The 14,651-nt window shown below is 41.0% G+C and overlaps 1 protein-coding gene across 3 annotated transcripts in view; it reads left to right on the forward strand.

Moving 5' to 3' along the window:
- kiaa1549la (KIAA1549-like a) overlaps positions 1 to 14,651 on the forward strand; it is a 124,044-nt gene that overhangs the window by 88,429 nt on the left and 20,964 nt on the right. For all 3 annotated transcript variants that reach the window (XM_072386596.1, XM_072386598.1, XM_072386597.1), the window contains 2 exons: positions 1,448 to 1,641; positions 11,126 to 11,271. In XM_072386596.1, the coding sequence (XP_072242697.1) occupies positions 1,448 to 1,641; positions 11,126 to 11,271 (340 nt within the window). The remainder of the gene's footprint in view (positions 1 to 1,447; positions 1,642 to 11,125; positions 11,272 to 14,651) is intronic.

Here is a 14,651-nt window from a genome sequence, read left to right on the forward strand (position 1 = left end):
CCCAGAATGAAAATGGTGTTTGGTTTACTCCTGGTCCTCCTAAAGTCCACAGTCATCTCTTTTGTTTAGTTTGTGTTTCAGATGAGGTGATTGTTCCCACACCACATCACAAAGTGAATGACCAGTTCCCTGTACTCATCCTCCTGTTCATCAGTGATAATTTAGGCATTGGTGGAGGTATCCCCCTTTATTTGCTGGAGCTTCTTGCATAACAGTACAGGTTAAACTGTATTAAAAGCCCTGGAGAAATCAGAGAACAGGATCCTCATTGTGCTGCCTGCTTTGTAAAGAATGGCCTAGCTAAAGCGGGTAGATTGAACTTGAACGGTGTTCACTTGCTTACTCTGGTGAATCAAAAACAGTCTCCCCAGGACTTTCGTGACATGGGGTGTCATGGTAACTGGTCTGTCATCACTGAGGGCAGATGGTGGAGATATCTTCCACTGACCCAAGCTAAGATCCTAACTTACTTCACATAGCAGTTTTAAGAAGAAATCCTGTTAGAATTGATACCGTGCATTTAAAGTAACCTACTCAATGACAAATAGATTTTTAGAGATTTAAGCGATTGAGTTTAAAGTAAAGATCTCCAAAATGTACTGAAAATATATCAAGGTTACCTATAGTTTAAAAATGATTTTATTGTTAGTTAAATCTTTGTGATAGATTTAATCTGGTCATACTCTTTCATACCATGAAAAGAAGGCCAGAATCTCCTCACCAGGTCATTCTTAGCAGAAAAAAGAGAAAATTACATGAACTTTGTGGCATAAAGGAATACCCGCACAATAGCAGGGTAGTTTTTGCATACATAAATGTTATTTATAACTTATTTCTGGTTGAATAATTTAGAGTTCTGTACTGAAGCATGTTTATTAAACGTGAACTTTTCACCGAACGTGGCTGCTTTGCTTGGCCATCCTGTGCTTTGATTGATCAATCATTCTGTTGAATCCAAACTATTCTAGAGCTCCAACCAAGCCCGAGTTAGCGACATTGTTGTTTAAACTATTCATCATTGTGTATGCTTGCATTTTGAGTGATATCATCCATAGCTTTTTTTGTGGTTTATAAATTATAATGACATTGCTTTTCATATACGGATTTATCGATAATGTGCATTGATGGTATTTTTGTCTCATCAGCCTGTGAAATGGAAAAATGGAAAATGATGCAGTAAAAAGGTCTTTGCATGTGCTTTGTGTATGTCAGCCGCTTGTTTTAATGTTTCTTGTCGCTTTGGGCCTATCAGCCAACAGGTAAACCTATTAAAAAAGCAAAACAAAGGCTTTTCCCAATTGCTTTGCAGAAAATTAGCAATTAAATGTCTGATGCAGCTTCTGTAAATTGATTAATTTAAAAAGGGTAAAATGTAAAGATTCCCTGAAGTTAAAACCCACCCACGTTAGTGACCCGTGTTCTTCCGTGTACTCTTTCTTCCTGCCAGCCTGTCCAGGGCTTCGACTACGCCAAGAAGCACATGGGTCGAACTGGTGATGAGACCATCTCTGTTACTAAGGAGACGCTGGTGTTGGGGCTGCCTGTGCGAGATGCTCCGCTGTCACTGTCGCTAGATAAGAAGGTCCACCAGGATGGGACCGCGAGTAAGAGGCCTCCATCTGCTGATCTGCACAAAGGAGGGTAAGACAGTTACTGACTTATTTGTTCACTTTACTGCAATGTGTTTGCTTCCAATCGATATAGTGATAAACACAGGTAAGACACTGACTCTCACACTGTACACAAGCCGTCGTACGTCAGCGTATCAATGCAGTTCATTTGCATGTTAGATATAACAAACAAAGGAACAAATTACAAATTAGATTTGTTTTGCATTTTAAAAAACTTCCAAACCTGTATGCGTGTTTGTGTGGAGCAGTGATTTGGTCAGATATCACATATATAACACACACACATTCATTCTGTACATTAACAGATGTCACATTTTGTCTGAGGCTGTAGTACAGCACATGTACAGAAGCTGCATCGGTCCATTTTAAAGGATTTATGAACCCTTAGGAAAGCTTATAGAAATTAGACACTAACTTTGACAACACAAAGTGCTGAGAAGTTGAAAAAATCTTTTTTTTTATGGAAACTTTGAGCTTTTTATGTTTCATTGTACACCACTTGATTAAGCTCATGAATGTTTTGTTTTGCTGTCCCAGCTGAAGCTCCGAGCGAGCTGAGCCGATACAGACCTCTGATTGGTCAGACAGAATCCTTACGTAACATCTTACCTTGACTCTGCAGACACACACAGGAAAATTGTGTTACTTTCTGTATCACCACAGCCTCCTGCAGGACCATAGTGATAATCCTGTCCACGTTTACACCGTCCCTGTACTTGGAAACAAGCTAAATCTCTGTTGAGCTAAGTTATATTGTCCAATAAGAGATGGCGCACAATTACCTTTTTTTGCATCCATGAAACACAAAATAACATCAGCGTTCATCTGAAACTCCACCTTATAATCTTTCAACTCTCTTTTGTAGGTTGTAAAGTTTACAAGTTTAAGCAACACTTTACATGGCTTAGATCTTTGATCCATAAACCCAGTGAATTATTTACGTTAATGTATCATTTAGTTAAATAACAACATATTGTTTACCCTGGACTTGTTGACACAGATTAAGTGAAAAATACCAACATGAATATATTTGTCAAAATGCTCATTTCTAAACGCTGTCAGCAAAAGCAGCTCTGTGTTGTAGTCTGCTGCTGGGTAAAACAAAACTCCCCTAATTCTGCTGAAGACCTTACGTCACGCTTCTGACTTCATCGTGCCTCATTCTTAAGAAGGTTGATGATTCATGCTGGCGATGTGTCAGAGCTTCTTCATTCACATTTTCACTACAAACTGTGTTTGTGCACAGGTAGTGCCAGCAAAATGAGCCAGTCAGACATGCTGTTCCTTGCTTCAAAAACCTCTCGTTAAAGAAAACCAGCAAGCTTTTCAACAGTGAAGTTCAGAGATTTTCCCTGTTTGTGTATCACTGAGTTAAGCTGGGGAGAAGCCACGAGTAAGCAGTGCAGACTCTGACAGATTGATGTTATCCCAAGATAATCCCAGTGTTAACAAGAAAGCTGAAATGTAAGTTGTTAGAGCAAATAAAATCATTTGGTTATGTCAGAATTCAAATTAAACACAAGAAACTTGTGCTACAAAAGAAATGGACCAGACTCTGTGAATAATTCCCTAAATTCAACAATTAACTTTCTAATACCGGCTCAGTACTTAATGAAGAACCTCTGATCCCTATAATCCCTATAGACCAGCGAGCAGTGCTGACCAACATGTCAGTGGGGTCATCAGGTGGGAACCTCCTTTCATAAGTGTTTTGTCTAGTTGGGCCCACGACACTTCCAGGAGGCGAGTCACAGAGTCACTCCCCCAATGCCAGCCATCACTGCTCCTCACACCACAACAACCTTCTCTTCTTCCACAAGCAGCATTATTATCAGCTACCCCAACCTCTCACCAACTGCACACCCACGTCATAGCGGGGTGGGAATTCAAACCCTGGTTCAGGTAGGGGGTAATGAAAGTACAGGACAAGACACACTGGCACATTTGGTTAAGAAAGAATAAAGACTTTATGATTTAAGTGAGAATTATTAATTGCTGAGGTAATTTACAACCTCATCTAAATCATGATTTGACACAAAAGGTTCTTTGACTCAAAGTTAATCAAATAAACTTTGCAATAGATGTTAATGCAAATCTTAAACCAGAGATAATGCACAAAGAAAATATATTCTGCTCAGTGTGAGAGATTCTACCTGTGAACATAGCCTGAGGCCTTGAGACAGGTCTGCTTCTCCCTGGGCGATAACTCTATAAAATCAAGCAAAATAAATCAGACCAGTGAACCCTTGAGGGTCACACACTCCCAGTCATTGATCTGCATCTCTTAATAACCCAACTCATGAGCCGCAACATGAAATTGAGACTTACACAGGGTTTCATTTAACTGAAATGGTATCTGAAGAAGTGGTTAAGATCGATGGATTGCAGTCCACAACTGTGGGCAAACACTGTGTGCTGCAGAAGAGAAGTGAAACCCTGCAAGCCTCATCAGGCACACGGACAATTAAGGTTATTAAGCCCATGCCCCGCTCCAAGACGTCCATTTAAAAAGCAGGAGACACAATGATGCATGGTAACATCTGTAGAATCAGGTCTGCGTCTCAAATGAACTCTCAAGAACATGATGATCAATTTAGTTCAAAGAGGGAGGAATAGAGGATGTCTGTAGGGATCCACAATATGCATCTACAAATGGTGTGATATAATACAATTCCACATATTTTCCAATGATATTTGGATATTTTCTTTTCATACACTTGATAATAATTTTAGCCAAAAGCTAATTTTCTGAAACATACTGAGCATATCTGGGGTTAAGGCTAAATGTTCACAAGTGTTACAATGATTGATGCACTTGATATTTGTGAAATAAACACACACGGCAGCATTTATATGAGCCCATATTATTAAAAGTAACGTATTTAGGCACACAGATCATTTACATGGATTTCAGTAAGAGACCATGGTTCTCAGCCGGAAAAGGACGGAATGCTCTCTCTGGGTCAGAAACGAGTTCCTTCCTCAAGTGGAGGAGTTCAAGTATCTCGGGGTCTTGTTCACGAGAGACGAATGGAGCGGGAGATTGACAGGCGGATCAGTGCGGCGTCCGCAGTGATGCAGGCTCTGCACCGACCCATCGTGGTGAAGAAGGTTTACCGGTCGATTTACCGGTCAATCTACCCTCACCTATGGTCACGAGCTGTGGGTAGTGACCGAAAGAACGAGATCGCCGAAATGAGCTTCCTCCGCAGGGTGTCTGCGCCTCCCTTAGAGCTGGGGTGAGAAGCTCAGTCATCCGGGAGGGGCTCGGAGTCGAGCCGGTGCTTCTTCGCATTGAGAGGCGCCAGATGAGGTGGCTCTGGCATCTGGTTAGGACGTCTCCTGGAAGCCTCCCTGGTGAGGTGTTCTATGTCTCTCGGCTGGTCTGGGAACGCCTCGGGGTCCCCCCGGAAGAGCTGGAGGAAGTGGCCGGGGACAGAGAGTCTGGGTTTCTCTGCTCAAGCTGTTGCCCCCGCGACCCGACCCCTGGATAAGCGGCAGATGATGGATGGATGGATGGATTTCAGTGAAATGATTTCTCTCAAATAATCTGAAAATGAGATCACGTATGTGATTGAAAGCACTTCATTCTTTATAGTTTGTGGTGTTCTGAGCTTATAAGCAGAGACACACAGATTTAACTAAAAAGATATTATCAGATCTACGGATTTATGGTTCCAACGTGTAGGATGTACTGACATCAAGTGGCTCAAATTGCAAATCGCACCCAAATCCTTCACCTACCCACACTAATATGGTGACGGCTGAAAATGCAAAGGATGCACGCTTGGGACGCTGTTCGGTTTGTTTCTTCTGGGCTGCTGTCGTAACATGATGATGCAACATGGCAGAGCGGTTAGGAAGGAATCACATAACATCTTTGCATATAAAACACAATGATTCCTATTTTTTTGGTGATTTCACACCAAATGTTTGCTGAAAAGATGCTCATTAATCCGCACAGTTACTGAGAAAATGTCTTCAGTGATATATGACCAGATACACAACAATGGATATTTAGAAATGTGATGTACAATTGACTGCTGCTAATTTCTATTTGCCTCAATCCAACCCTCTATAAACTGTATTACATCTGAATCGCTGTTTTGTTCACTATTTCCAGCTGGATTTTTCCTGTTATTGTCTCCTTTACATTAGCAGTGATTAGCACAAACAGTTTTGGAATCAAACAGCTCAGATGTTTTTGACAAGATGTCCAAAACATTTTTCTTCCCAAAAGACTTCAGAGAGATTGTGAATTTTAATCCTCTCAGCCTGAACACTGAAAACATTTAGAGCAAGATGATGTTCAGTTTTTGCAAAATTTTTCTGCCCCCACGCGTTTTTCTACTACAAGCTAAACCCACACAGACACCCACCCCGATTCTATGGTGACATCATTCCCTTGAGGAAATGTGTATCCATAAATGAGATGCATCCTGCCTCGTCTCACAGAAATGAAAATGCAGAAATGCACCAAAGACAGTGAAAGCACCTCACATTTGTTTATTGGAAAACAAAAATGAATGGGGCTGGGATTAGTTGTGCTTTGCTTCTCAGGGATGATAAATGCATGTATATTTATAACCCTGGCTGTGGCCAAGCCGGAGGGAGCCATTCTGTGTAACGGTGTAAAGTAATGCAAAAGCTGTCAGTGTGTGATAATCAGCTTTACAAACCTGCATACGAACACACACATCGAATGGGGAGCCATTCTTCACCTAAGGTAGAGTTGCTCATTCTAACACGTGGGTGAACACTAATTACATGCCCCGTTTTCTGACCAGTCCAAGATGGGTGCAGAGGATTTCACACCAAAACAGCAACAGAGACTGCATTTATTACTCTTCTCTGCAGTGATTAGGTTGGAATGAGTGATGTGCGCTATGCTACGCACACATTTTCCAAGTAGGAATTCAAACACTCAACATACACTGACAGAACTTCTGTGCTCTGAGGTTAAACATATTCTGTTTTTTTATTTATTTATTTATTTTTTAGATTGTTAGAGCTGTACATATCTGTTCATTTACTGCCTCGTGGTGACAAGGACAGTTGCAGTAATGGAAGCAATAGGAGGACACTTATTTGCTCTGAAACCACGGAAACATGTTGCCACAAGCTGTAGCCGTGTTCAGGCGGGATAAATAACGGCTTTTTCATCAGTTGTTCAGCTTTTCCTTCACTGTCAAGCTTCGATGGTGTCAGAACATTCCCTTATATGGTCCTTGCCTAAATAGATGCACCAAAGTGTTGAATATGATCGTCTTACTTCATCTATGTTTCCTGGGAGTGAGGCTTAATTCTCACAACATCGACGCTTCCTATTTTAGGCCCGGGCCCACCCTCGGACGCAGCATTAGTTTTCATTCTAGCTGTTCATCCAATAAGCAGCTTGAGAAAAGCTTTGAGTGAAAGCTTCTCGACCAATCAGCGGCTTCTACCCCACTTGTGGAGCCTGCCCACAGGCTGCATCGTCACCAGCAAGTGATCCAATGAAATGAATGACATCGGTGCGAAAGCTTTTCAAGCAAGCAGTGAATGAGACAGACGCAGACGATAGCTGATATGAAACGTAAACACGACAAAACAAAGCAAATTAGCTTGTTTTCATATGGCTTCACAAAGAAACACCCGACATATTAAGTACGGTTATGAGTGACAATGAGATAACGTCACCATCCAGCTCGGCCACCTTCTCCCCAGCAAGTCTTCCCATAGCCACCCCCTCACACCAGCAAGACAAGTAACAGTTAAACGAACTTTAATGTTAGTGTCTGGCTGTTTTGGGGTTTTTTTTGGCTTATTTTAACTGGCCCATCCAGTTTTCTGGAGGCCCACACACAATCAAATTCCTGCCGCCGCTAGTGACCAGAGGTGGGCTGTTTTAAAAGTCATCTGCTGCACTGCAGCAGGAGCAGAAAGGTGGTTGGTGTGAACACAGACATGCAGCTGCAACGCAGCAGTGTAATGAAGCACACGCCACTTTCCCAGCCGGCCTAAGAATGAAGCTCAATGTAGAGCTGAGGCTGAAGTGTCACAAGCGTTGCTGCCCAGTCTCACAAGAAAACCTGTAACGCGTATGTTTGCTCACGTGTTCTGGAGTTCCTGGAGTTGCACTTTGTTGCACGTCAAAGGTGCTGAAATTGTGAGATGGGAACAATTTCCTGTTGTTTTGTGTAGAGAAACACTCAGCTGGTGTGATGCAACCAATAACCTTGTGTTAGTATTTAAACCCACAAATACTTCAAATACTTACACAGCACATGTATGACCAAAGAAAAATGTCGTATAAAACACTGGGAAGACATTTCCTAATGATCAGAAAACAATAAAAATGGATGGCCGGTTGGTGAATCAGCAAGAAATTTGAATTCAATGACGGGAAAGTTTTATTTTTCAAGGTTTGCAGGTTTTTAGTAAAAGTCATTAAATGCACTATTTTCCCAAAACATGGTTGAAATTCACAAACTTGAAAAATGCAAATCTGTTCAACACTTTATTGCTACAAAATAGTCTGTGTTCACACGCTTGAGCAGTAAGATAATTATTGTTGAATCAGATCAGCTTTCTCTGCAGACTGTTCCATCGTATTGACAAAAAAGGAGTGATGTGATGACTTTACGCCTTATTTGCTGTTAGCTGAAAACCAAAAACAATTGAAATGGAGTTAGGAATGACAGCAGCAATTATTAAAAGAGGGAAGAGGAAGGCGCAAACTGAATGTTAACCACGATGGGTAACGGTGAAGGATCGGCTCATTGGGAGAGCATTTATTCTGCTCAGTGCATCCTCCAGAGAGCTACAGTGTGTGAGGTGCAGAGACAAAACAGAGGCAGGGGGGATGAACATTACTTTCCAGCACTGTGATTATTGATTCTGCTGCTCCTCTCTCTGGCCTTCGCAGACAGATTTACATGGAACACACGCTGTATTTCTCCCTCCATCCCTCCGGCTCTTTGTTGAATACCACATGACTTTTACTGTGGCTCGGCCAATCGCTGGCTGTGGCCGCTGCTGTGGCTGCACTCAGTGTGTGTGTATGTGTGTGTGTTCACAAAGCCTCGCCTGTGGTTCTGTTGTGTCCAGACCCGCTGCTGTGTGCATCTCACACCACCTGTAGACAGATCTGTCACATTGTGTGGCTGCTGCGGCTTACATGCCCTGAGGCGTGTGTGTGTGTGTGAGTGTGTTCTTGTCTGTGGACATAATGTTGTGTGCAAGGCATGAAAAACTAACACAATGCTATTTAGGTCTTTTTCATGCATTTATTGACTTTTCTAGTCAACAGTGTTCATCTATGCTGCACGCCAGTGGGTCTGTAGTTGTATTTCTCTATCTGTGAGGACACAAAGTTGTTTACAAAGTCACATTGTGGCAACCTGACTACTTCCTGGAGGCAAAACTTTGGTCTCTATAAAGGAAATCATTCAGTCTTCCTACAATGTGATGGTAAAGACTGTGGATCAGCGAGTAGTGGTTGTATTTGGGGTAACTCTTCAATTTGATGTCTAAAGGAGCATAAAATGGCAGTGACAACCTGCCCAGTAAAATCAGAGTTGGGTTTATTCTGCTTGTCCATTACTTTTATCCCATCCTGAAAGTAGCACATTGAGGTTTTAGTAGTAACTAGCATCACATGTGCTGTATCAGAACCTTGTTCAGATGAAAGCATGTTGTTGCATGTTCACTTAAAGCCACAGAGGTTCACAATAAACATTTACTCACAAAGAGTTGCTAAACCACTGCAGTGAGGCGGGAAATGACCAGAAAGAGACACTGCAAAAAGAGGCAGAGTGACCACTTTGTATTCATTTTACATCTCTCTCAGTCTGGATGTTTTCCTCTGTGGTGAAGGGGTGAGGTGAATTGAAATGCTGTTCAGGTGATGGAGAGAAGGAGAGGATATAACAGAGGATTAAGCAGAGACACTGTCTGTCACACTTAAAGCTGCAATGGTAAAAGAACAGGCAGGTTAAACCTGTGTTATCTGTGAGAGTCTAACAGAGATGGTCACATGGTCACAGTTGTTTTTCAAACAGCCATTTCATTGATGTGTGTGCAAACAGAGGATTTTTACCAGAGCAGCATGGAAATGTGTAGGATTAAACACCGTTTCACACATTGTTTTAAGCTTGAAATGCAAAACTGGATGCATATCAATAAATTTAATCAATTTGATAAGACAAAACATAAACTATCTTGGGCTAATACTGTCTGCATAATACTGCATTCAAAAAGATGTCAAAGTAAATTATGATTTGGGATTATAGTTCTGTGCTTTTGCTAGTTCGCGGAAGATTTTAAACCAAAACTGAAATATTCTGCGTGGAGTCATCCTCTCCCCTAGATGCTTGTGGCAATCTATGACTTTAGGTTGATCAGGACCATTAGAAAAGCAGCCACTAAGAATATAATTTTCCAAAAATCATGAAGACCAAGCTCTGAAGCAAAGCAAAGGGAGTTGCTGATACATAGAAGTTAATAACAGTAATCTAGTTGTTATCTTTGTTCTTTATAAGTTTATTTGGCCCCAGTTACCTCCACAGGCCCCTTCTGCATGAAGAATGTAAAGTTGATGTCACACTGCTTGAATTTGTGAGTTTAGGGAGTATCGATATGTTCAAAGGGCATTTAGTGAGAATCCTGCTTACCAAGCGCCACGTTTAAGGGAAACTGCATACAACTGAGCACCAAAATCAATTGTCAGTCTGCTTCTATTTGAAATGTCTGAATATTAAACATATAAACCCACAGTGAGAAAAAAATATTTTTGTTAACAGTATAAATGTAAAACAACCTGCTGCCTATGACTCAGTAAAATGAACACATGGCTGATGCTTTTTTAAGTTTACTTAAAAGTGTAACTTCAATGTTTAGGGCAAGTAAAAGAGGCCAGTTTTTACAGTGGATCATATTTCAACGTAACACCAGCTTGTTGAAATAGCAGATCAATTGTTCATGAGTTTACTTTGATTTGTCATTTTGAAACTCGCACAAAGTGCATCAACTTGGTTCAGAAACACAGTTCAGAACAGTTCAGAGTGAGCTGAAAACTGAGCAGACAGCGAGCAGTGTGTCACGGTATGTCTCCTTGCATTGCGATTCAATTTCTCCTGGGAAGGCCCCCTTCTCAGACCTTTCCCCTCTATCTTGCCCATTAGATCTGAATGTTTCAGTCACCTTTTTTTGGCCAAACAACATGTACCCACTGCAGGAGACACAGGTGACAAAAGATGGAGTTCACAAGATGGTGCTCTTAGTGAAAAGATGAGGCTTGTTGCTGGAATCAAGCTAAGTGTGGCTCATCAAGTTTGTAGTCATTTTTGCAATGATCCTTTATTATTTTTTTACAATCAAACTTACAATTAAAGTTGATAATGTGTTGTCACTGATAACTGTGAAATTATGCTCTGTTTGCATGCAAACTCGCAAGTCTCACTCCTCTCCCTTCTCCTGTCTTTCTTGTCTCTCTGTTGCCATGGCCACTACAGACGGTTGCCAAGTGAAGAAGATGGCTCAGTGTCGAGTAAAGGCTCCGGGAAGCTCAACACCAGCAAAAGCTCCTCGGCCCGAAGGACTGCAACTGGCAGCAGCAGCAAGAACGGCAAGGAGGAGCTGCACAAGAGGGGCCCAAACGGTGAGGAGGAAAGAGGGGAAGAGTGGGTATTATAGCTTGGGTTTAAATGAGGGAAACAGTGAAAGATGATCACACTCAGGAGTAAGTGAAAGAGAAAGATGTGAGAAAGAGAGAAAGCATGTCTCTCGGCATGTCGGTGCACACCACAAAGCAAATAAGCATTCCCTACACAATTTCGTTAACTCGGGCTGCCTGAAGATACATTGTAATACAGCCAAAATTTACACAAAGGATAATTATTGTGAATTAATGAAGTGGTCATGAACACAAAGAGTGAACTCACTCAAGCATCCAGTGACTCAGTCTTCTGTAACTGTCAGTGACGACACACATACTCATGTCAAAGGCTGACACATAACTGCTCAAACGCACACTAATACACACATGTTGTATTGTGCTCCAAGTTTAATCAGAAGAGACATATTCTGTGTTTGGATTTCAGTATTTCAGGTGTTTTCATTCGGCTTACCTCACTCCACGATGCACAGTTTAAAATGCCACAGGGAGATAAAAGCCGGCAGATGCTCCTTAAGCATTGCACCAAGTTACTTTTTAGTCGAATGACAGGGGAAAGTGGGTGGAAAGAGATGTGACAGCATGCTGTCGCTTTAGGTGTTTTTCACAATTATACAACCTGGAGCGTATGATTTGTGCAAGAGAAATATGACTCATTGTTAAAACTGTGACACAGAGGCCTCCTCATTCTGGAAGAAAACACACTGATAGACTAAAGAACAAATTCTTTAGACTCTGAGTATCATGGTCCTAATTATGTCGACTAGTCAGAAATAATTACAGAACCATATTTTGATGGTGTTATGATTCAAAATGATTCAATTTGTCCTAGTCAGAGTGTCACTTTTTTTAAAAATATGGCTCCTTTTCTTATGGCTCATGTCTTAGTGAATTTTTGTTGCAAAACTCACGTTGATCTGGTTTACTTTAGAGATTTTGTCTCTTTAACTTGCACAGGTGTTCATTAAGAGGGTAAAATGTCCATAGGTGGGTCTCCTAAAAGCTATTGTGACCTGTGCTGAAGTCGTCTCTCAACCTACAAATCAAAGTGCAACTCATTAGTGAGCGGTTCAAAATGTGGTGCAAAACACACCGCAAGAAACACGTCATTTAAAGCACCTACAACTTTCTATTGTGGTGCTTAAACATGACCTAAATTATCATCAGATTTACGCATGATTTCTAAAGGAAGATAAAGAGAACTCAGTTAAACAAATTAGAAAGAAAATTATAGTTAATTTACTGTAAATCTGAGTTTTGATTCCAGATTTAATTCCACAAATCCACAGTCAGATTGATCGTATACAAGTGGAAGAAATCTAGAAGTCATCAACAACTCAAGATCCCAAAGGATAACTTCTTGGCCTTTCTCAGACTGGGTTATGCTAATGTTCATGAGTACATAATCAGTAGAACAACTGAATGGCTGCAAGGAGAAATTATGAGTTCCAAATAATCAATCAATCTGCCGTTTATTAAATATTGGGCCTATTTGCTGCATCTGCTCCAGAAAGAATAGGCATCATTAATAGAACAAGTATTTTACACTTACCAGCATACCAGCGAACACAAAATGAAAATGTCAGGACGTCTGTGTGTGGATGAATCTCAAGAGAAAGTGGGTCATACCGCAAGACAGCTTCCAGCTCACATGACTCCTCCAAATAGAGGTTAAAGATGAGTGAATGTAATGATTTGGACCGACAAAGTCCTGACAATAATCATGTAAAAATGATGTGGGAGCAATCGGTGTGAACAAAGCCACCAACATCAACAGGCTGAGGCTGTTCTGTGCAGAAAAATGGGCTAAAATGCCTCTGAACTGGCATGCATGTCTGATCTACAGTTAGGGGAGCAGATAATGCTGCAGAGGGAGCAAAAGTTAGCATATTTTTTTAGAACAAAATATTGGATACATAAATGACTAGCTTAAGTATAACATTTTTACTTTTTAAGAACAGGTTTTGTTTATGTACCTGTAGGACTTTCTGAATGTGTAATAGACATAAAAATATGGAGAATTCTGCTGCACATTAAAATGTTTTAATTTTGTTCAAAGTTGAGCAAGCAGGGACATGAGAGAATCCAAGGAACCCTAAAGAATACGCCAAATGCTCAGTTCAGAGCACAGATGAACATCGGATCAGACTGAATTCTCTCCGGCCTGTGCTGGTGACACACTGTGGTTACAGATATTTAAACAGGTGTTGTGACCGTTGACTGCAGTGTCTTCCAGTAGAAAGAGCAATGGGCTTTCTCCATAAGGCAGTTAATGTGCAACAATAGCAAGTCACTGGTGTGAGTAACAGAATTAATGATGGCTGAGCTCTTCAATTTTAGGTCCTGGTCTTATGCAATGTACCAGAAAGTTTTACTGGGAAACCTGAATAGAACCGAAGAAAAACATCTGTACTGTGAAACGGTTTCTGTTGCTTCGATTGTGATCAACTGCATCCTGCATGACTAACAAGCTACTTTGTAAAAAAAATGTTCACAAAGCAGTGATAAGGGTGGATGAGCTCCAGAGCGATGTACAGAAGGTTTCCACAGTAAATTAAGAATTTATGACCATTGATATAGCAACATGCAGAATATCAATAAAAGACTGCAGTAAATGGTAGATTATAGACCTCTTTCACAGCAGACTTTTTGGTTTGAAATGGTCGGACAAGAACAGATGTATCAATCAGGGCTGCAGTCTACTTAATGGAAGTTCTGCTTTAGTGCATGTTCTACAACTAACCAGCATGCACAGGTGCAGAAGTGGAATGAGGCCCTCATTAACAGATGCTGTTACCTATCTATAACAACAGTATGTATTTAATAAAGCATTATTGAAATGAATTGAATCAACATTTGTTGATACAGAAGGTCTTACTGTAACCACTGTATGTTACTAGCATTAAATCACTCAAATGAGAGTCTGATTAATGGCCTGAAGTGATGTCAGTTGAGTGAGTGGCAGTTAAGGCTGAAGAGAAATCTGAAAATGTAAATAATCGGAGTAGAGTCATAAAGAAGTGCGTCAGAGGAAAGTGAGCTCAACAGATCTCTGTGGCGTCCTCGTCTCCGCTTGAGGCAACATCAGCTGGTCCTATCATCACGCAAACGATACAACACACAGCATGCACAACAAAAGCAGAAACATCAAGTTTTGAGAAGAATAGCTCTACTAGTGAACATGTGTGTCAAAATGACTGCAAATGACTGGCAGCTTCTCTACTTTCTCCTGACATATATCTTGGTTATCTCAATGGATTAGGCAAGCCTAACTAGTTCATTAGACACTTATTAAGTGTTAAATGCTCTGTGGCAAAATGCAGAGTATAGTGTGCAAATGCAGATCCTTTTCTAGTGTTCAGAAA

This window comes from Leuresthes tenuis, unplaced genomic scaffold (genome assembly GCF_036924035.1).
Source record: "Leuresthes tenuis unplaced genomic scaffold, fLeuTen1.0.hap1 SCAF_5, whole genome shotgun sequence".
NCBI classification, from domain to species: Eukaryota; Metazoa; Chordata; class Actinopteri; order Atheriniformes; family Atherinopsidae; genus Leuresthes; species Leuresthes tenuis.